The sequence below is a fragment of the Drosophila elegans genome, unplaced genomic scaffold (assembly GCF_018152505.1).
Source record: "Drosophila elegans isolate 14027-0461.03 unplaced genomic scaffold, ASM1815250v1 contig_208, whole genome shotgun sequence".
NCBI classification, from domain to species: Eukaryota; Metazoa; Arthropoda; class Insecta; order Diptera; family Drosophilidae; genus Drosophila; species Drosophila elegans.
Window position 1 is genome coordinate 18,500,214 of NW_024545578.1, and position 20,332 is coordinate 18,520,545.

General features: G+C 45.3%; 3 protein-coding genes across 8 annotated transcripts in view; 1 reads left to right on the forward strand and 2 right to left on the reverse strand.

Moving 5' to 3' along the window:
• The first annotated feature begins 165 nt into the window (after positions 1 to 165).
• Positions 166 to 12,872, forward strand: LOC108142375 (HIV Tat-specific factor 1). Of its 2 annotated transcripts, XM_017266205.2 has the most exons (8): positions 166 to 202; positions 398 to 441; positions 7,982 to 8,809; positions 8,862 to 9,064; positions 12,014 to 12,180; positions 12,241 to 12,427; positions 12,484 to 12,620; positions 12,687 to 12,872. In XM_017266205.2, exons 3-8 carry the CDS (start codon positions 7,990 to 7,992, stop codon positions 12,853 to 12,855), a joined length of 1,683 nt encoding a protein of 560 aa, XP_017121694.1. In that variant the 5' UTR covers positions 166 to 202; positions 398 to 441; positions 7,982 to 7,989; the 3' UTR covers positions 12,856 to 12,872. The 2 variants fall into 2 exon arrangements, with proteins under 2 accessions (XP_017121694.1, XP_017121695.1); XM_017266206.2 differs by lacking the exon at positions 398 to 441 and having other exon boundaries at positions 171 to 202.
• Positions 203 to 5,573, reverse strand: LOC108142372. Of its 2 annotated transcripts, XM_017266201.2 has the most exons (6): positions 4,509 to 4,745; positions 4,351 to 4,452; positions 3,860 to 4,066; positions 3,186 to 3,401; positions 490 to 3,123; positions 203 to 415 (listed from the first exon to the last, which is right to left on the reverse strand). In XM_017266201.2, exons 2-6 carry the CDS (start codon positions 4,400 to 4,402, stop codon positions 288 to 290), a joined length of 3,237 nt encoding a protein of 1,078 aa, XP_017121690.1. In that variant the 5' UTR covers positions 4,403 to 4,452; positions 4,509 to 4,745; the 3' UTR covers positions 203 to 287. The 2 variants fall into 2 exon arrangements, with proteins under 2 accessions (XP_017121690.1, XP_017121688.1); XM_017266199.2 differs by lacking the exons at positions 4,351 to 4,452; positions 4,509 to 4,745 and adding an exon at positions 5,113 to 5,573.
• The window catches only part of LOC108142373 (trichohyalin), a 45,049-nt gene continuing 33,812 nt past the window's right edge, over positions 9,096 to 20,332 (reverse strand). For 3 of the 4 annotated variants that reach the window (XM_041708204.1, XM_017266202.2, XM_017266203.2), the window contains 5 exons: positions 13,779 to 13,967; positions 13,407 to 13,718; positions 13,196 to 13,307; positions 12,867 to 13,115; positions 9,096 to 11,964 (listed from right to left, as the gene is read on the reverse strand). In XM_041708204.1, coding sequence (XP_041564138.1) covers positions 10,296 to 11,964; positions 12,867 to 13,115; positions 13,196 to 13,307; positions 13,407 to 13,718; positions 13,779 to 13,830 — 2,394 coding nt within the window. In that variant the 5' untranslated portion in view covers positions 13,831 to 13,967 and the 3' untranslated portion in view covers positions 9,096 to 10,295. The remainder of the gene's footprint in view (positions 11,965 to 12,866; positions 13,116 to 13,195; positions 13,308 to 13,406; positions 13,719 to 13,778; positions 13,968 to 20,332) is intronic. The other variant, XM_017266204.2, reaches the window with a different exon arrangement.

Below are 20,332 nucleotides of genomic sequence, written 5' to 3' on the forward strand. Positions count from 1 at the left end.
AATATTTTATTTTTCCTGCCTTTAAATAAAGTCACTAAAGTCCTTATACCACTGGTTAAGCTTGCCCGTGACTTTTTGTGACATCGAAAAGACCATCACTACGTAAATAAACTGGTTCAACTAGTGCCATTCACCCGTGAACGCGGTAAGTAATTTTTTCCCGCCCCAGTACGGTCACACTGCTCGGTGCAGAACTTTTATGGTAATTTCGTTTGCTTTATTTTCATTAAATTGTACTTCAAGACCAAATGCAATTGCTTAGAAAAGTGCTGGCGTTGGTGCAAGTTTTATAAAATCGTGCAGACCCGCGACGACTGCGCCTGCTCGCCATGTGCCTGTCCATTGGTTAAGCTCAGCTCGCTGTTTACTTTGTTTGTGTTCTTGTTGTGAATTGCAGCCGGCGGACGCACTTCATCTGTTTGGGGGGAAAACAGAATATAGGTGAGTCTGTGAATCAAGTTACTTGTGTCCCATAACATTAATAAGTACCTTCAATCCTGACCGCCTTTTCGTTGCGGCACGAGAGCCTGTCCATCACCTGCTGCACAAATCCCTTGGCGTCCTCCTCCTTTTGCTGAGCCACCGCTTGGACATGCGAATTGGCCCTCATTTGCATGGCCCGGATGTCCTCCTGCATCGCCTTCTTGCTGCGCTCGACCACCGCGTCCAGCGGATCCTCGAAGGGATTGCTGGGCTCCAAAATATTGCCATTACCGTTGCCGTGTCCTGCGGAATTGTGGTTCGAGTTCACGGAGGCGGTCGTGCGCTCATCCTCCTCGTTGGAACCCAAAGTGGTAGTCGTTTTGGGTGCCCCCTCTTTGGAGGACAAATCGTCCTCACCGCGAGGTGTGGACACCGGCGAGCTTGGCGGATCCATCTCCCTGGCTGCTTTTATCTGAAACAACGACGAGATATTCTCCTTGGCGCCCTGTACTTCACTGGAGATCTTGTTGGTCACCGAGTCCATGGCCCTGCCCATGGAATCCTTTGTGTCCGAGGCTGCCTTGATCGCATTACTGCCTGCCTGCTCCACAGCGTGCATGGCATCGCTGGCCATGCGCTGGGCGCCTTTACCCGCTGCTCCCACTGCACCGCCCACTGCTTCCACAGCTCCTCGAGCACCTGTGGCCATTCGCTCGCCGGCAGCTTCCATGGCGTCTCGGGCCCCATGGGCAGCATTCCTTACGGCCGTTTGAATGGAGTTACGCGTGGAGTCCATGGCATCCAGCGCTTCATCGCCGACCTTCGCCGCTGTCTCTTCGGTATGCGTCACGATTTTGTCCACCTGTTGCTCCACATGCTGCAGCATTTGCTCCCCATCCGATTCCAAATCCTCCACAGAACTCTCGAGTGGTGTGTCCGGCATTTGTTCCTCCACCTTGGCTGTGACATCAACGCCATTGTTGATGAAGCGTATCTCATTGACCACCTTGCTGCTGTCCTTCGAATCCTTCGTTGTGGTTATCTCCACAGCCAGCTGCTCGTCCTCTTCCGTGGGCGGTGTGGGCGTGTTCACTTGGATGGTGGCCGCCGGCACCTCGTCAACCGTTTCCAGGCTGGACACTAACTCGGGGGAGGTCCTTTCCAGATGGTCATGATCCATTGCCGCCTCGTATGAGAAGTTTCGTATGGGTGTCTTCTTAATCGTTTGTGGTGTGCTGGAATCACTGCTTTCCGGGTACGGAGTCCTTGGACGCAGCAGTTTTTCCTGGCTGCCAGGCATTTTTTCTTGGGGGTTTGATGACTGCATAGATTGCATGGATTTCTCAGATCTTAGAGATTCTGTTGGAGATTTAGGAGGTGTAGGTGTATGTGTAGGGGGAGTTGGTAGCTTTTGCATTGATTCCAATGGTTTTTCTGGGGATGCGTTTGATTTTGATGGAGATTCTTTGGCTGTTACAGGTGATTTTGCCGATTTTACTGGAGAGGCAACTGGACCAACTGGTTCTTCCTTAGGTTCCGATGGTTTTATAGGGGATTCCATAGGGGCCGTGGGCTCTGTCTCTTTGTAATCACCCATTGTTTTCATAGCAGTATTTGCATGATTCTCCATGTCCTTCTTATCCTGACTTAAAGGAGCTTCCATCTCTTGTTTGTTAGTTGAAGTTTGAGGAGATTGCATAGCTCTATGTTCTGCTTGATTGGATTCTTCTTTAGAAGGGCTGCTTGGAATCATATTATTTTCTTCATTGCCGTTTACCTCTTTGGGTTCCATATTCAAAGGATCGTCACCTTCAATATTTGCATTCACATCATTGTGTTCAGTTATATCTTCTTTCTCTTCTGCTTTCTCGCCATTGATTAAATGTTTCACCGCCTCCATGGCAGCAGCTGTACCGGCTCCTGCTGCAGCTGTCAATCCTCCCACAGTGGCCGCAATAGATCGGTCCTCCGACTCCTCGACCCCTTTTTGTTTGGTGAGACTTTTGCCACTATGACTCCTGCCCTGCTCCCCGTTTCCATTTGCATCCGGCGGTTGCAGGACGAAACTACGGCTCATGTAACGATTCGGCTCAGCTGAGCCACCCACAGAAGCGGACGATATCGAGGATCGCGGGATGCCCTGCACCAGAACGTGTTGATCTCCCACGGCGATGTCCAACAGCCGGAGATTCTTAAACTTGGAGATCTCGCGGAAGGTCTTCAAGTGATGGCCGCTCTCCGAGAACGTAGTGAAGAACTTGTTGGCCTTGCTGAGCACCGCGTAGAAGGAGAACCCCTTGAGGAGCTTCCAGATGGGTCCGTTCTCCTCGCTGTCGTAGTCGTAGAAGCGCTGGAAGACCAGGCTCTTGTTTCGCATCGACTCGAAGCTGCGGTAGATGCTGCCTGCATTGGTCACGATGTACACTTCGCTGGTCTTCGAGATGTGCATGAAGATGATGACCTCGGTGGGCGGCAGGTTCTTCTGCAGCTCGGTGAAGCGCGGAAAGACGAACTCGTTGAGGTGGCCGGTGAGGAAGAGGTTCCCGCTGGCGGTCAGCACCAGGGTGGACTCCGGGCCGCAGGCAAATTGTTGCACCGGTGCATCCAGACGAATCTCCACTGGATGACCGTCGTAGTCCGCCTCCAGTTCTCCCAGCTGCTGTTGGGCATTTGAACCGCAGCCAATCAAGCGACCAGTACCTTTTGATCGTGTAACATTGGGGTTAATTAGCCTATAATGATTTTTTTCTTTGACTACTTACTGGTCAGCACGGCAAAATGTTCGTTGCCCGCTTGGATGGCCATAAAGTTGTCCGTCTCCTCGCTCTTGGACAGGTAATCGTCGAACTCCTCCAGCCGAAACGGCTTCCGGATGATGGCACACTGCTGCTGCTCCACTTGGGCGCTGGTGAAGTGCTGGGCCACATGGGTGTCCTCGGGAAAGATGTTGCGACCCGTGAAAAAGATCTCGTTGGAGTCTGTTAATGGGATAGAATTTTTTTCACTTTTTTAATGGGACATAAATATATAAATATATATTCCGTTTGATTTTACCTTAATGAGTTTCAACGTAATACATTCTATTACAATTTTTGATTATACCTTTATAGAAAACATTTGCTACATAAAAGTATTTTAAAATATATTTTTTTAATATATTTCCAAGTATTCTTCGATACTTGAAAATTTTTCATTTTTTATCATACTTAATCTCATTGTTTTTAAAATCCGAATTGTTAAAATATCAATAACGTTTAACGTTTTCTTATTTTTTTTACTTACAAAATAGTACAGGCACAACTAAGTGCAGAAAAATGACCAATTTGCTACCATTCACTAACTTTTTCCCCTAACTAAAATTTTTTCTTGGGCCAATTTCTTTCGTGACAGATTGTTGAAGCCAACCAACTTTCAACGTATTTGTTGATTCACTCACGTGTCAGCATCACGGCCCAGTGGTTCCCGAAGGCGGCGTCGCAAATCTTTAATCCCAGTGTTTTCAAGGCCTTCACGCAGGTGGGTTTGGTGACAATGTCCCCATTGCTGTTGTGGCCGCCGCCCTTCTTCCCGGAGGCTCCTCCATGGCCGCCAATTCCAAGCTGCCCGTAGTGGTTCTCGCCCCAAACAAATAGTCGGCCAGATTCTGTAATTGATAAGAGCGGTTTGACATTTGCTTTGGCTTTCACCTGCTGCCGCTGGCTTTTGTTTTTGTTTTTGTTTTGTTTTGTTTTATTATGTTTGGCGGGAGGGTTGTTTCCCTTTTCTTGACTTTTATTGATTGAGAAAGTGTGCCAGTGTGGGCCAATCCCTCAATCCCTCAATCCCCAAATGTTTCAACTATTTAACTGCTCCCCCGCACAAGTTAACGCCTCAATTACGTTAGCTTCGGTTTTAGTTTCAGTTTCGTTTCGGTTTTGGGTGGATTACTTCGTGAGTTTGCTCCATATTTCAGGTATTTTAACGCCGCGTCTGACCCCATTAGTTGCTGAAGTTGCCGTGATTCGAAGTGCTTGGTCAGCTCTTCTCAGTCTGTCGTGGATTAAAAGCTTATGTAATGCGGCTTAAATGTGGGACAAATTTATTACATTGGAAAAATACGCTTTACATGATGATTGACTCGCTTCTTATTAATTAAAAAATGTAATTGTCGAGAAATTGATCGAACTTTCGTTATAACTGAAGCTAAACAGTTACAAATGGTATATATTATTTTTAGGGGGGTTAGTTCGTATTTATATTTTTCGTATTCAAAGAGATCAATTTAAATTTTGGTACTTTAATTACAATATTAACTAGAAATGGGAATGTTTCCTTTACGTGCAAGGTTTGAAGGGAAAAGCACAGGCAGTAATCAATTTCGATACGGATTGGGCGGATGAAATATTTAAAACGCCCCTGCAATACTCCTTATCCTGGTCACAAATTTGTCGGGCTACAAAATCCGGTTGTAGTTTAGTAATTTAATAGACCCCGCAAGACTCACAGACAACTTGGCCATTGCAAAGACTTGGCCAACAAGAAAGTGAAAGTGTCCGGGGCGTTCAGCTTATTATTATTTAAAGAAAATTGCACTCAACATGCAACCGACCACCGACCACCGACCACCGAGCGCCAATAGATTTTGACTTGACCACTTGACCAGGGGTTGCATGGCTTGACCAGCCAAAGGGATTGGGGTCGCGTAGTTACCACAAATGACAGCGCTCTGGTTTGGACCGGAAATCAGGCGCTTCACAGGATCGTTTTTGATGTAGAAATAACTCTGGGTATTCTCCGCCAGATGGGATTTGCCCAGGGTGAATATGGCTCCGCTGCTGGGAATGTCCATGATGAAATTGTTACTTTTGCGTTCCTAACTTTATGTGGATTTTGCTAGATTTTTATTGATTTTAGTATCAGTGAGTCTTGCATATTTTTCGCCGGCTGCATTTCAAATGTTTATGGATTGCCCCTAGGCGCACATATTTGTACACAACAAAGCCATTTGGAGTTGCGTGCTCCCAATTCCCGAGGCGGATACTGCCGTGGCTATTCTGGCCGGCACTTGCGGTCAGTCGGACGATTCAGCGCGTACTGGTCAGCCAGGACTAGGGCTGGCAGTCTAGCAGTCTAGCAGGCTAACTGACTGGCCACTAGCCGCTAGCCAGTAGCTCACTAACTCACTAGCTCACTCGCACTCCCACAAATGGGCCATCAATATTGGGCCATTTGAGCCGGCCCGCATAAGTGTGCTATGGAAATGTGAGTGAGTGAGTTTTGCCCACTAAAAGAGTGAGTCACCCTACTCCGTCCGTTTTTCCGAGTTAAGTTATTCCGTGCGCCAAAGAGCGAGTATGGGAACTCGGTTTTTTCGGCTAGGAGTATCGGTTCACCCCCCTCTCTTTCTGTTATTTATGGCATTTGTGAGTAATGTTTGCAAATCTCTCGGAATACGAGCCACGTTAAAAATAACATTATTATATATGTGACTGGGGCGTTGATTTCCCTTTCGTTGCGCATACGTCTCGGGTTCGTATAACACCCCTCTCCCCCGATCTGTTGACATTTGGGCAGGACGAGTGTCCTGCGAATTCGCGACATTTCTAAGAAGTTAATTAATTCGTTTTGGGTCGCTTTTCTTTCGCTTTTGGAGGGAGGCCTCCGCTTAGCCAAAATTGGCTAACGATTTTATGACCTCAAAGGCGCCGTCATAAAACATGGCCAACTAACTGGACTGGCCCACATTTGCAGACTTTCGCAGACAATTTGCGTCAATTAATTGATTCTTGACGGCATCCGAAGAAGGTTTCATTTGGTTCTCCTACTTAGTTATGCAATAAGTGCGTTTGCCAGACAAATGGAAAAGGCCAAAGGTATCCAGAGAAGTAGAGAATAGTTGCCTGACATTGCATTTCCAGTCCAGAATGGTTTGTCCTTATTTTATTTTTACAGTGAAAGGCTTTTAAACCAAACCAAACCCGCATTAATTACACTTTTTCTGCCTTAATAGATACATGAAATATCTTTAAAGGCGATCCTACCATTCGTTCAAATAAATTATACATGCATCCTAATAAAATGTAGCTTCTACTGTAAAGCTTTGTTGATTAAAATAAAATGAATTACCCTAAGAGATAGTATAAGATAGTATAGATAGTAGTAAGTTGCAAAAAAGTAACGTAAGAACAAGAAATTTTGGTTTTACTTGACCTTTGCGATTAGATTTGTTACAATTAACAAATTACCATTATTCTTACTTAGCTTTTTTAGGTAAATACTAATTCAATTTACACTCGTTCTTTTTAAAGAACCCGTACTGTTGGCGTATGTTTCTCTGTTTCTTTCATTGGGCTCTGTATTCTATTTTGCAAGGCAATAGCCCCAGTTTAGGGTCTAAACTTTGCATATTATATGCCAGCACTTTGCCTTGTTCATGTGGAAGCCGTGCGCCTTTCGAGTATGTAGGTACTCGAATGTCTATGTAATTTATGAATCCCCTAACAAAGTTGTTTGGCCTGCAAACTGCAATTGCCCGTGCTCCCCGCCCTTTTGCTGCTTTTCCGGGCTGCGGAGTGGGCATGGTCTGTTGCATGTGCCAGTTCGCCCGGGGGATTCGCCCCTCCTTGCGATTCCCCTGGCGGTTCCGCCCTCATCCGCTGACTTGGCAAAAGGCGAATCTTGTGCGAGTGCAGGGAAATGGAAATGCTGCCCACTGCTTGTTGAGCGTTGAACCCGCGACCTCGTCGGTTTTTGCGCCTATTTTTAGTGGCCTTAAGTTGTGACAATTAGCCGCGAGTCCATTGAACCCTCTTCGATTGGCTTAAGATGTTGGGGATGACGTAAAGGGAGCCGATCAAAAACCCGCGGGTCAGCTGCCGGAACTCTCAAGCGATGTGTCAATAGGCTGACAAATCTATTTGGCTTCCGAGTTGTAGTCACCGGGCCAAAGGTTGTTGGCCAGTTCAAAGCAATCGATTCGGGAGGGAAGGAAGAAAGAAGCGCGGTTCCCTGTCCCAAAAATAACACGAAATTAGTTGACCTTCAGAGCGGTGGTAAGCGACGTCCTTTTTCTTTTTCTTTTGTGTTTGTGTTTTCTGGGGATTTGTGTTGGTCTTTTCTTGGACCGCCCAGAAAGTGGCGTGCGCTTTTCTTTTCATTTCATTTTATTGCCCGCCTCAAAGCTTGACCCACACTCACACACACACTCACACACACACTCACACACACACGCACACACACACACACACGTGTTGTGGGGGGAAAAATGGCAATCATTGTGTAAATTGTTTACCTCGCCGGGCTAAAGGTGCAAAAAGGAAAACTTGTTATTTTCCCGGCGGCTTCTCGGAATGCTCTCCCACATTCACCCTCAACCTGCATTTTCCGCTGCCTGCTTCAATGTCAAGCGATATGGGCACGTTCCTGCAATTTAGTTTTGTTGTTTCACGTGGTGATTATTTGCTATCCTGGGAAAAAAATATGAAATTAGCTGGGAATTAGTCGACTGACACGCCTACGCAGCAGTAAAGGAAAGGAAGAAACAAAATGTAGTCTACTTCTCGACTTGCTTTAATTACAGAACCCAAAATGAGCGATGAGGGGGAAAGTAAATCGGAGCAGGTGGAGCAACCCGAAACGAAGGAAATAGCCGAGGAAAGCAAGGAGAAAGTTGAAGAGGACGAAGCAGCAGAGCCAATCTCGGGCAGCATTTCAGCCCCAGAAGTTGAGACCCAGCCCGCAAAAGGTGAAACCCAATCGGATAGTCAACCAGGTGAGACAGAGGAAGCACCATCGCAGGACTTTGCCGCCTACGAGGAGCACATGACCTATGCAGCTGATGGTGGGGCCATCTATACGGATCCCAGCACCAAGCAGAAATACAGGTGGTGCACCACACAAAACAATTGGCAACCACTGAGCGCCGACGAGGCTGCCAGTGCGGGGGATCTCTACGAGAACGAGCACTACAAATGGTGTCCCAAAACACAGCAGTGGCTGCCCAAGAAACAGGAAACCGAAACGGAGCACTACAAGTGGGATGATGAGCAGAAGAAGTGGATGCCCAAGCAACCGCAACCCGGTCAGGAGGGGGTCTACGGAGTGGACGAGCAGGGCGAACGTACTTACACAGACAAAGACGGAGCCGAGTTCTTTTGGGATGCCGCCAAGAGTGCTTGGTTTCCCAAGATCGATGATGACTTCATGGCCCGCTACCAAATGAACTACGGCTTCATTGACAACACATCGGCGGGGGAGAAGGAGAAGGCTGATAAGGAGGCGGCCGAGGCCAAGAGAAAAGAGGAGGAACTGAAGCGGATGACGGCTGAGGCAGAGGAGGCAATGGCCAAGGATAGTACGGCAGCCACGGCAGCTCCCACTGGCAAGCGGAAGGTGCAAGAGCCACCAAGTGAGTAGGATTTACTTCCAAAACACCCCTTATATCAAACATTTCCTTTTAGAATGGTTCGAAATGGATCCGTCGCAGAACACCAAGGTGTATGTCTCCAATTTGCCGCTGGACATCACCATGGATGAGTTTGCCGACCTGATGGGCAAGTGTGGCATGGTCATGAGGGATCCGCAGACCCAGAAGTTCAAACTGAAACTGTACGCCGAGAAAGATGGTCAGATCAAGGGCGATGGTCTTTGCGATTACATCAAGGTGAGTGGCCATTAAAAACTACAGATTCCACTTATTGGTTTTTGTGTTTTTTCAAACTTTATTCATTATTTTACTTTGTTTGCGCCTTAACTAGAATTTATCTTGCATAAATATTATATGGTAATTTTATATCATATGTTTTCGTATTTCATTTGTGTTCTGCTTTCCGCTTCAATGATTTCTTTGCTTACGTTTCGCTGACTATTTTGTTTTATTCGCTTTTCACTTATCCGTGTGTATTGTGATAATATTTAAAATTGGTTAGTTTACTATTAAAATGCATTTACTTGGCTATAAAATTGCTTTTCCTTTCGATTTCGTACCCGTCCTTGCCAGCTTTCAATTTCCATTTTAAACGAAACAAAACGTACTGAAAGTTGCCCTTGGGGTTTTCCATTTTTTTTTTCTTGCTTTTCGCGTTTGAGGTATTAAAAAATACATAAAAATTTACATTTAAACATACTTTAGTTATTACATACATCTTTGTAAAGTATAGTTTGTAACCTAAGAAGTTAGTGAATGGTCGGTGACGACCATCCGATGATGTTATCAAAAGATTATTAGTAAGTTATTGCTTCGCTATGCCCGATTAGAGGACACCATAGGCAAACAAGTGCGGGGAGTTGGACTGGGACTCTGACCCAAAGAAGTTTTCCACTCAATCTTACATTTTCTTCACTACAATATTCTCGTGGTTCTGTGCTTGAGTTTAAAAATGCTCGTGATTTGCGTGTATGGGATTTATTGGCTTTAAAATTGATAGCTAACTTCTAGTTCGGTTATTAAGGAAACATGCGTGTCTGGTGGCCATGTGTGTTCTTTGTTCTGTGTCCTGTTTGCTGTGGGTGTATGTGTGTCTGCGTGTGTGTGTGTGTGTGTGTGTATTTGTGTGCTGTAGTGTGTCTATATCCTAGACCTATATATAGTATATCTTTACTGTACAGTACTAATAGAGCTAGCGAAGTGCCTGGAGATTGGGTTTCCTGCTCGATCGAAATGCAATTGAAATTTGATTCCCCTTTTCTCATTCTGGTAAATAATACTTTTGCGTGTTCTTTCTGTGTTTTTTTTTTCCTTTTTTCTGTATATTAGTTAAAGCACAAAGAAAACAATCGAAAAGGGATCGATTGGGCAACGGTGCGTATGTGGAACCAATTAAGATCGATATGTCTCGTTTAGTATTGGTTAGTTGGGGGAAGGATGAATCGCGTCGTCTCGATACTCGGGACTTCTACTCATCATCACCCAACCGCATGGCCTGCTGTATCCGCTTCAGTTCCTTCGCCTTCTGTTCGCGCTCCTTTCGCTCCTTGAGCAGCTTGCGTCGCTTGCGCATCTCGATGAACTTCTGCTGGTCCTCGGGACTCAACGCCGCAATGCGGCTGACATAGAGACGGCGCTTCTCCTCCATCTTGGCCTGGACCTCGGCATCGGCCAGCTCTTTGGCCTTCTCCAGGCGGCGCTTCTGCTCGGCGGCCTTGGCCTCGTCGGCGGCCTTCTTTTTCGCCTCCTCGGCCTTGCGCACCTCCTCCGCCTCACGCATCTCCTGCTCCAGGCGCTCCTTTCGCGCCCGTTCCTCCTCGAGCATCTCCTTTTTCAGCATTTCCTCCTCCTCGGCCAGCTTCTTCTCGGCGGCCTCCCGCTGTGCTATTTCCCGCTCCCGCTGGCGCTGCAGCTCCTCGCGCCGCAGGTTGGCCTCGTGCAGTCGCTGCAGCTCCTTCTGCTCAAAGCGGCGCGTTTCCTCCAGACGCTTTAGTTCCTCACGCTTCTCCTCCTCTATCTGCTTGAGTCGGACCTGCTCCAGGCGTTCGGCCTCCTGTTTCTCCAGCTGCTCCTGCAGTGCCAGCTCTTCACGCCGCTTGGCCTCCTGCGCCTCGGCCAGTTGCTTCTCCCGCTCCGTGTTGGCCTGCTTGAGCTTCGCCTCGTATTCCTCGCGCACTCGCTGCTCCTCTGCCAAGCGCTTCTCGTGGTTCAGGCGATCCAGTTCCTCCTGCTCCTCGCGCTGCTTGCGTCGCTGCTCCTCGCGTTCCCGTCGCTGTTCCGCCTCCAGTTCGCGCTGTTTCTGGATGCGCTCCTGGCGCAGCTTCTCCGCCTCCTCATCGGCGGCACGTTGGCGCTCTGCCTCCGCCTGGCGTTGCTTCAGTAGCTCCAGTTCCCGGTCCCGCTTTTGCTGCTGGTACTCCCGTTCCTGCTGCTCGCGCTGCTGCTTGGCCTTCTGTTCGCGGTTCTGCTGCTCCTGGTGTTCCTCCTCCTCTTGCCTGATCCTTTCCAGCTCCCTTTGATTCTTCTCATCCTGCTCTGCCCGTTGTTTCTTGACCAGCTCAGCCCGTTCTGTCTTTTCCTGCTCCTCCCTCAGCTTCTTTTCCTGCTCTTCCCTTAGCCGCCTACTCTGATCCTCCTCAGAACGGCGACGCAGTTCGTCGAGCTCCTGGGGCTTGGGGTCATCGTGCGAGACCTGCTCCTGCTGCCGGCGCTGCAGTTCCTCCTGCTGCAAGCGCTGCACTCGCAGGCGCTCTTCGCGTTGGCGGCGTTGTTTCTCGCGCTTCTGCTCACGGGCCAATTTCTGGCGTTCCTGTCGGCGCGCCTGCCGACGACGCTCCCTTTCCCGCTGGCGTTGCAACTTGCGATCGTACTGGGTCATCTGGTGCTGGGGAGTTGGTGCGGAAGCGAGGACGTCATTGGATGGACTACTGGATAGAAGTGCCGGGGGAGCTACAGTAGTTGTAGTGGAGGCACGAGGACGATTCCTCGGGCGCTGCTGAGCTGGGTAGTTCACATCGTTGGGATGCTGATTCTGGTTCGGGCGATTCCTCTGGTTGTTGCGACGATTGTTGTTGCGGCGGCGATTGGGAATGACCATCTCCTCGTCACTGCCCTCGGCCTTAACACGGCGGTGGTATCTAAAAGAAAAGGGAAACACAATCATTAGTTAATCATTTCCGCTTTCAGGTGGAAAGTGTCAATCTGGCGCTTAAAATCCTGGACGAGTATAATTTGCGGGGCCACAAGATTCGGGTGCAGAGAGCTCAGTTCCAAATGCGTGGGGAGTACAATCCCGCCCTGAAGCCCAAGCGAAAGAAGAAGGACAAGGAGAAATTGCAAAAGATGAAGGAAAAGTGAGTGATCCAGCAATCGAATTGGGGCTTCAACCTATAGAGATCATTATTTTCCATTAGATTATTCGACTGGCGGCCAGACAAAATGCGTGGCGAGCGCTCAAAGAATGAGAAAACAGTCATCATTAAGAACCTTTTCACCCCGGAACTCTTCGAAAAGGAGGTGGAACTCATCTTGGAGTACCAGAACAATCTGCGTGAAGAGTGCAGCAAGTGCGGCATGGTCCGCAAAGTGGTCATCTATGACGTAAGTACTCTGATAGTTTCTTTCAAAATCAGCATGTATCTTATATTCCATTCCAGCGCCATCCCGAAGGCGTTGCCCAGATCAACATGTCGTCGCCGGAGGAAGCCGACCAGGTTATCCAAATGATGCAGGGACGCTATTTTGGCCAGCGACAGCTAAGTGCCGAGTCCTGGGATGGCAAGACCAAATATAAGTAAGCTTAGAAAAACTTTCTAATCGAGATCGATTGCTGACTCTTTAACAACTCATCCACTTGTAGAATTGATGAATCAGCTGTGGAGGCCCACAAACGCCTCTCCAAATGGGATGAGTTCCTGGCAGAAGAAGAAGCCGCAGCAGGGAAAGCAGCAGCAGCAGCAGGGGAGGAGGAAAAGGAGGATGATGACTCGCCGGACAACCAGCTGTTGCCCGGAGATGCCACCCCTTAGACTCAATTTACCTGCGATCGTTCTCACGCGGTTCAAGGATCTCCAGGACCACCTCGTTGGCCTGCTCGTTCGGGTAGGTGGCGTTCCAGCGGTTGTAGATCTTGTAGCGATTCGGCCCGCTCACCTTGGGCATCTTGTGCTGGCAGATGAAGCGCAACTTATCCGAGCAGGGACGCGCCGACCAGCGGTACTTGAGATTCGGATCGTAGATGGCGCAGTTATTGTCCTGCGGTTGGCTGTTGGAGATAAGTTGCACATAGCTAGAATTGTTGCTTAAGCGTTGTAGTTAATCTACGGAAATAAAGGCAGATAGGAAAGAGCATTGAAAAGATCAACTTACGTGGGATCGGTGTGTGTGAAGGAGTCGGTGGACAGGTTGCGGCCGCTCATGCTCCACTGCCATCGGTGGTTGTGATGATCATAGGTGGCACCCAGCCAAATGGGGTCTTTTTCTATTCAGGGGGAGAAAGGAACAGGACAGGAAATATAATATTTATGAGTTCATCTTTGATTAAAACTCAATTAAGTTCAACTTAAAACGATTAACTCACCACCTGACTGCGCATCGTGTTTCTGAAGGAACTGCCTCAGTTTGCGGTCAGCATGTTTGCCCGGCTCCGTCAGATTGGCGTTCTTGTCCTTGCAGAAGAAGTGCGCCTCCAGCCAGCTGCTGCGCTGGTCCACCAAGGAGTAGCAATCGGTTCCCACGCGCTGGAACTGCGGCGGACACATGGCGTATACGCGACGTTTTGGTCTGGGAGTTGGAGCCACTGCATCCGGACTTTGGCCCGGCGAGGGGCCATCGAAGCTTATTCCGGCATGAGTAGCGCTGGAATGGAACTCCGCCGGAATTGTGTGAGCAACTGAGGGCGTAAAAGGATTTTCAGTAAATTAACGCGGCAACTGCATGTGCAACCACTCACATAAAGCTAAGATAAATACTTGACAGCACCACATTTTATGGCTGCCACTCATTTTGATGCCTGCTACTTGCTGGACGATGATGATGATGCGGGGTTTTATTTTCTGTTTTTCCCGGCTAAGATGAATCTCTGGTTTTGCTCTGTTTTTCTCGTTCTGGCCACTTCTTACATCGCTCAAGTGACGACGGGCTGCAAAAAAAGGGAATGAAACGAAAACAAACGATGAACATTCGTTAATCTCTCAACTCGTCTGCTTATCATAATTTTATTTCAGCAAATGTTTGTTTTATGCAAATATATTCCGGCGAAGGAGCCTCTAACAAGTGTTTCCGTTGATGGATGGACACACAAACGCCTCCACACTGCCCAAGACAAATTGAGCCGACGGGAATATATTCAAAGAGATTTATTTTATTTATTGGCCCCCATTCATAAGCAGCTTTGGCCACGAAACTGGTCATCTCTCTGTTAGTCAGTGTCCGTCCACTCAACGAGTAGCTCATTTGGCCGCTCATTGTGTGGCGTTTCAATTAACACTTTCATAACTTTAACCACCTCGTCAAGTGGCAGACAACCTGGTCAAAAGCCGTCACTGTAGCTGCCACCGTCACCGAGGCTTGTTATTGCATTCTATTTTCAATTTGTTGACACACCAAGTGCCTCAGACTCAGTGTGTGTGAATGGTGTGTGTACCGGCTGCAGTGACCCACTTTTCGCATATAAATGACTGGAAATGCCGCGGGTTAATCCGCTAACTGCAACTTAAGGGTCTTGGATGCAGCTTAACAAAAATTTGGTTCTGTTGAGTCAGATGAGAAACTCGAAAAGTTGAATATGATTTTCTAAAAGCAATCCACTTTAGCCGTAGAATAAAATGAACCCCGGGTCTTATGTTGTTTTTAAACCAAATGTTTTAATCTAAAGCAATAAATCTTGAATTTTTTGCATTATCCATTGACTTCAAAATTTGTTAAACGAGTCTTGCAGAAAATAGTTAACTTGCGTTTATATATATAAAACAATTTAATCTTTATAGAAATTTTGCAGAATTAAACTATTTTGCAATTAAAAATGTATGCCTAATTAAAAAAATGTTATAAAATATATTTTTTAAGTTCAGTTTTGCTTATCAATAAAACTACTTTCATCGTTTTAGAAAATTAAATTTCAGTTGTAAAAAATTCCTCATAAATGCGTAGATTTGTAGCTCTGATAAAAACGGGGTTCAGAAAAATCTTATTCCACTTTGAACCTAATTTAAAAGTGAAAGTAAAGAAGATTTAATGATAAACCCAAATTTAATTAAAAGTTTGGCCTACCCTGCAAGTTCGACCGTAACACGTCTTTCACCTTTGACATTCCAGCCAACTTAATTAAATGATCTATCATTTAAAGCTTTTAGCGATGGAATTACCTGTTTCAATTGCACTCTTTCAGCAAATTGTGGGCTTGATTGTGTCATTTTAATTGAGCCATTCGAGCGTGCGGCTAATTCATCGCCTCCCCTTTCATTTCCCCCAAAGACCAGTGCACACGTATGCGCACGGCTAGTCATATATAATTCCTGTAAAATAATTCATGCCCACGAAAGCAAACAAATTAAGGGGGGGGGAAAGAAAAGAGTTGAAGAAGTAAACACACGCCGGCCAACTGGCTTGACAGCTTCGCCAGACAGGCCGGAGTTACCTGGTTTTGTCTTGGCTCCCAGCCATTATTGGCTTGTGCCTCTTGGCTTTTCTTGGCCAACGGCAATCGACAACGAATTCCTCACCGGTGACGACTTGACATTCATTATGGCCCCGCTACACGGAAAAATATTATTGAACTCTATTTGAAATTGATCATTTCCAAGCAGAAGATTTTATTAAATTACAAGTCTGATTTCCTAACTTCAAATTGGCGATTCTCCTAATGGCTTTCTTCTAATAGCTTTAGTTTAGCTATAGGCCAACTTTTTAGAATTAAATAGGCTATTTTAAACAATATACTTGCGAAAAAGAGTCTCCCATAATTATTATTATTATTATTATAATTGACTGCCAAACATTTTTGTTTTTATAATAGATTTTAACTAACAGTCTTGGAAAAATATTTATATTGTTCTTAAATAAATCCCAATCGTAATAATAATATAACTAAATTGTATGTTCTACAGTAGTTATCATAATTAGGTACTTTTTTTGATTGATCCTATATTAATAAGTAAGAAAATCCAAATAGATGAGATGATTCATAATTTTCTCTGCGTGCTGATCTTGGAAAGGTTCAGTGGCTGTAATTGCTGTCTCTGCAGGCGGTTTGTTTACTTGTTTTCTGGTTTGTTTGCTCGACCCGATGACGCGATGACGCGAGAGTTCCCGGCAGTTGGACCTTCAAGATACCGCCGATCCACGATGTTGTCAACATTATTACAACTCGACATTCGTTTAAGTGGCTAATAAAAAGAGAGACGGCACCCACACACAAGTAGGCGCAGGGAAAACGTCTGAGAGTGGGCGGAATTTGACTGATTTATGACCCACTTCGGATGCAGTTGGCTGTGGGAGCCTAGACGACATTCAAATGTCGCGGAAAATGATGAAGGGGAAATCGGAAGACCTTGATCTTGAACTTGGGCGGGCCTGTAATGATTTAAATTTGGGCATTACTTCATCCACACAGCTGAAAATGTGAGTTTAATTGGGTCGTATCAACAAGTTTCGGGGAATTAGACTTAAAAAAAAAAACGTTAAAAACAAAAGACAGGGGAATCAATCAGACGGCAGCTTAGACCCAAAAAGTATACACATTTGGGACTTATTATTATTTTTTGTAATAGCAGAATCTGCCTGTAGAACTAATCCGAACCTTTTTCGTAACCTTGTCCATTCGAGGCTAGAGATAAGCTCATCAGCACTTTGGGTTTTAAGACCCGAATTTCGGATACCTAAGAGAATCGCAATGAGAATGGGAAACGTATTTAAATCACACGTGTGCCCCCATCCAAGATGTTGATAAATGAGCAAGGGGCGTGTGATTGCTTTTCTGTTCGGGAACCGAATTTACATTTATGAGGTGCTGTTTCGGTGCTACACGAAAATTAACATAAATTATGGACTTCCACAAAGTTATTATGCCTATGCGATGATATATGATATGTAATTTAGTCGCTATTAGAATCTCATCAAAAACAGCGCTGAAAATTGAAGAGCCCCGAACCGAGCGAATTGGGAATAATTGAGATCTCTTGAGCAGATCATCACCCACTCGCAAACTCGCCAGCCATCAATCAAATCGCCAAACGAATTCGAGTTAAAAGCAAAAGTTGAATGGCTGCGTCAATGGCAGAAACATCTTTTGGACTTAACCTCTTCATGTCGGGTTCAATGCGAACGACTGCCAAATAAATTAAAAATACTAAACAGCGGCTTAGAGATCGGCATGCGGCTGGGAAGTGGACAAATTGGTGGCATTAATCTTGGCCCTGTCATATCTTTGTATGTATGTTGGGGGAGTTCCTGGCCAGCAGATGTCGTAATCAATTACGGGAATCAACCCGTTCTTGGCATAATTAAGTTGCCCAACGAATTTGCATAGATTTCGTTCGCTCTGCGAAGTAAACAAACACTTTAAATCGATAGCAAATTGCTGGCTAAATACCAGTTTGTGGCTTAATTAAAGGTAAATGTTTTTGTGCGGTTAATTTGTAGCCATAGGAAGTTAAACATTTATAAATACAACAAATGGGTTTCTTTTCGTTTGATTCGCTCTGGCCTAATTAATTTATGCGCATTTCATTGATTTAAATGCAATCGCAGAGCGCGCCACGCGAAATAGTTCAGATTCAGTGAAAACCGGGTGTAAATGATGGCTATAAATTGCAATGCAGCTTTTCATTGCTCGTCTGCGGGTTAAATGTGCAAAATCGTGGACGGCCAAAATAATTTATACGCATCTCTGCCAGATTCAAGCCAATCACTCGCTGCACCGTCTCCCTCGATGGCAGCGAAAAGTAGCCGAGAAACGTTTTCACAGCTGCCATTCCATTGCCATTTCCACCATTTTCGCCACATTTCTACCTGTGCAATTGCCAGCACTTTCATGGTTCACCTGTGCGGAATCTGTCGGTGAAGAACCAACACGTAGTGACTGTGGCTGGAGCCGCTATCTCGCATCTGTCATGCCTTTTGACTGAAGTTTTCATTCTTTATTCTGCCCTCAACTGAGGGTCTTTGCCATCGTCAGCTGGCAACTTTGTCCTCTTGGAATTTCCGAGCTGCCCACAGATACACATTTCAACGCTGAGCTTATCTTACACTTGGCAAAATAACGTTTAATGTTTTAAGGTTTACGAACAAATTAACTCAAATACATATATAATAGAGGTATTTTCTTCTAATAGTTTAAAGCAAAAAAAAGTTATTTAATGCAGTCTCAGAAACATTCTAATCCTTTTTTTTATGAAATCAAACCATAAAAATTGTAATCCATTTAGGAGGAGGATTTAATAAAGAACTAATATTAAATAGATCAAACCATGAAAATGTACGGAATAAGTTAACTTCAAAATGATATTTTCTTAATTTAAAACTTCTTTTTGTTTTTCCTGTGTATTCTTTTATATACCCTTCACTTACGAACGGGAAAAGTGAAAGTCACTCAATTGCTGACAAGTCATTGTGTCTGTTGTGTGCTGGCTGCTTTGACAGGACGCTGGCACCACTGCAGAGCAACGCAGCAACACTAGTCCCATGCGGCGTATGCGCGATATCAAGTATACGCAGTGCCAAGCCATGAGGCCGCACTTTTCAATTGAATTCGAGTGCATTTAAAGTTTGGTCTCTGTTTTTTGTGCCGCTGCGGGCCAAGTTGAAATTAATTTACAGTTTCGACGCCGAAAATAAACTTTTTTAATGAGTTTAGATAAATTTTAAATGGATTCTTTCCGGTTGGACTTTGCCACTTAATGAAGCAACAAAGGGAGAAAACTTTTGTGTCTGCTTAGAAGCACCGGTATAAGTTTAACCCGAAAATTTAATTTCAGCTTTACCTGAAGTCATAAATTAAATTCTGAGTTATATAGACCCCTACGAGAGCCAAAGGCAATTCATCAGAACTCATCACAAATCAACTGGACTGCAGTTCGAATTCCCCAGACCCACCTATCAATCATTTCTACCTGCTTGGCGTGCGCATGTCTGGGTCCTACCCCAAAAGATATGACATAACTCAGACGAGAGCTCTCGGCTACTTCATGTCCCCATAAATATCAGACGCGGCAATCGCTCCAAGTTCGCCTTTGAATCGCCGCACGTACCCGCAATTCCGATATTTTCCAACCACTGTGCACTCGTATATACATATGTGCATTTCGAATTGGATGACAACGTCATCGACCAAATAAACCCCGAGATTTGCATTGGGCGCAGGCGCCAGCGGCTACGTCAGCATCTATAACACGTACTCGAGCTCAATTGGAACCCAGTCAGTCGACTGGAGTGATGTCATGCCTCTCAAATTTATTCCGCACAAGTCGACGGCGGGGTGTCCCAGCCTATCTGACACTATCAGTTCGTACACGTTGAAAAAATATGATGGCCTCTTTTTTTGAATTCGAAATCACCCCACTTTCTCAGTTAATAAGAACAGAAATTCGGCATGGGATTCATGTATGTTTCAGTGATAACCACAGTTCTTCAAAAGTAGTAAGGGCATTTGTATTCTTTTAAATAATCGACGTATTTTTAGTTTTTCAATAATTTTGTTGGACAAAACAATGACATAAATTCTATATATATATAATTAAAAAATATATATTAAAAGAATTTTAAATAAATAAAAAGTATTTTCAGTGATCTTTCTTCAATAACAAAAAATAAATAAAGCAAGTTTCAATAAATGCACATAGCCCTTTTAATAGGCAAATATATATTGAAGGGATTAAAAAATATAGTGCAGAAATATATTTAAACTAGTGATGATGTAAATTCAGCAAAATCGACCTTCGCTTTTAAGATCGTTATTTTTCCATGATGTATATATATTGTTCTGTGTGTCGATTTCATTGACATAAAAATGTCACTTGTAGTATTATTGTTGTAGTTTTTTTTTCCACGCACTGCCATTTCAACAGTACAAATATTTTCTATTAATTTTTTTCAAGTTCAGGCCTCCCAAAAGTGAGCAAACAGAAAAAACAGCGACCGAGCAAATATTTGTGGAAATTAAGGCTGGCAAAGCAAACAAATTTTGCGAAACTTTGCTTTCAGAAGTCTGCTTCTGGTTTGGGGTAAATTGTTTTGGCGATGTTATCCGAGTGACCGGCAAGCAAGTTGACCATTCAGCTGCCCATTGTTGTCTGTGCCTCTTGTACTCCGTATTCCATATTCCATGTTCCATGTTCCATGTTTCATCCCCCGGAATCAGACTCATTTGCCTGGCTGCTGTGCCAGAAGCTGGAGAGTTTATGCTTGCTTGCCGCTTTTTGGGTGGGATGCCACAAATTTGTCGGCGCGTGTCGTGACACACACTTGACACTGCCGCCTACGCACTGCCTCTGCCCCCTGAATGCCTTT

Coding starts and splice junctions, on each gene's coding strand:
- LOC108142372 (XM_017266199.2), bottom strand. CDS start 5,251: ATGGACATTCCCAGCAGCGGAGCCATATTCACCCTGGGCAAATCCCAT. Junction 4,067..5,112: donor CCAGAGCGCTGTCATTTGTG/GTAACTACGCGA, acceptor TATCAATTACAG/AATCTGGCCGACTATTTGTT. Junction 3,124..3,185: donor ACATTTTGCCGTGCTGACCA/GTAAGTAGTCAA, acceptor CACGATCAAAAG/GTACTGGTCGCTTGATTGGC.
- LOC108142375 (XM_017266205.2), top strand. CDS start 7,990: ATGAGCGATGAGGGGGAAAGTAAATCGGAGCAGGTGGAGCAACCCGAA. Junction 8,810..8,861: donor GAAGGTGCAAGAGCCACCAA/GTGAGTAGGATT, acceptor ATTTCCTTTTAG/AATGGTTCGAAATGGATCCG. Junction 12,181..12,240: donor TTGCAAAAGATGAAGGAAAA/GTGAGTGATCCA, acceptor ATTTTCCATTAG/ATTATTCGACTGGCGGCCAG.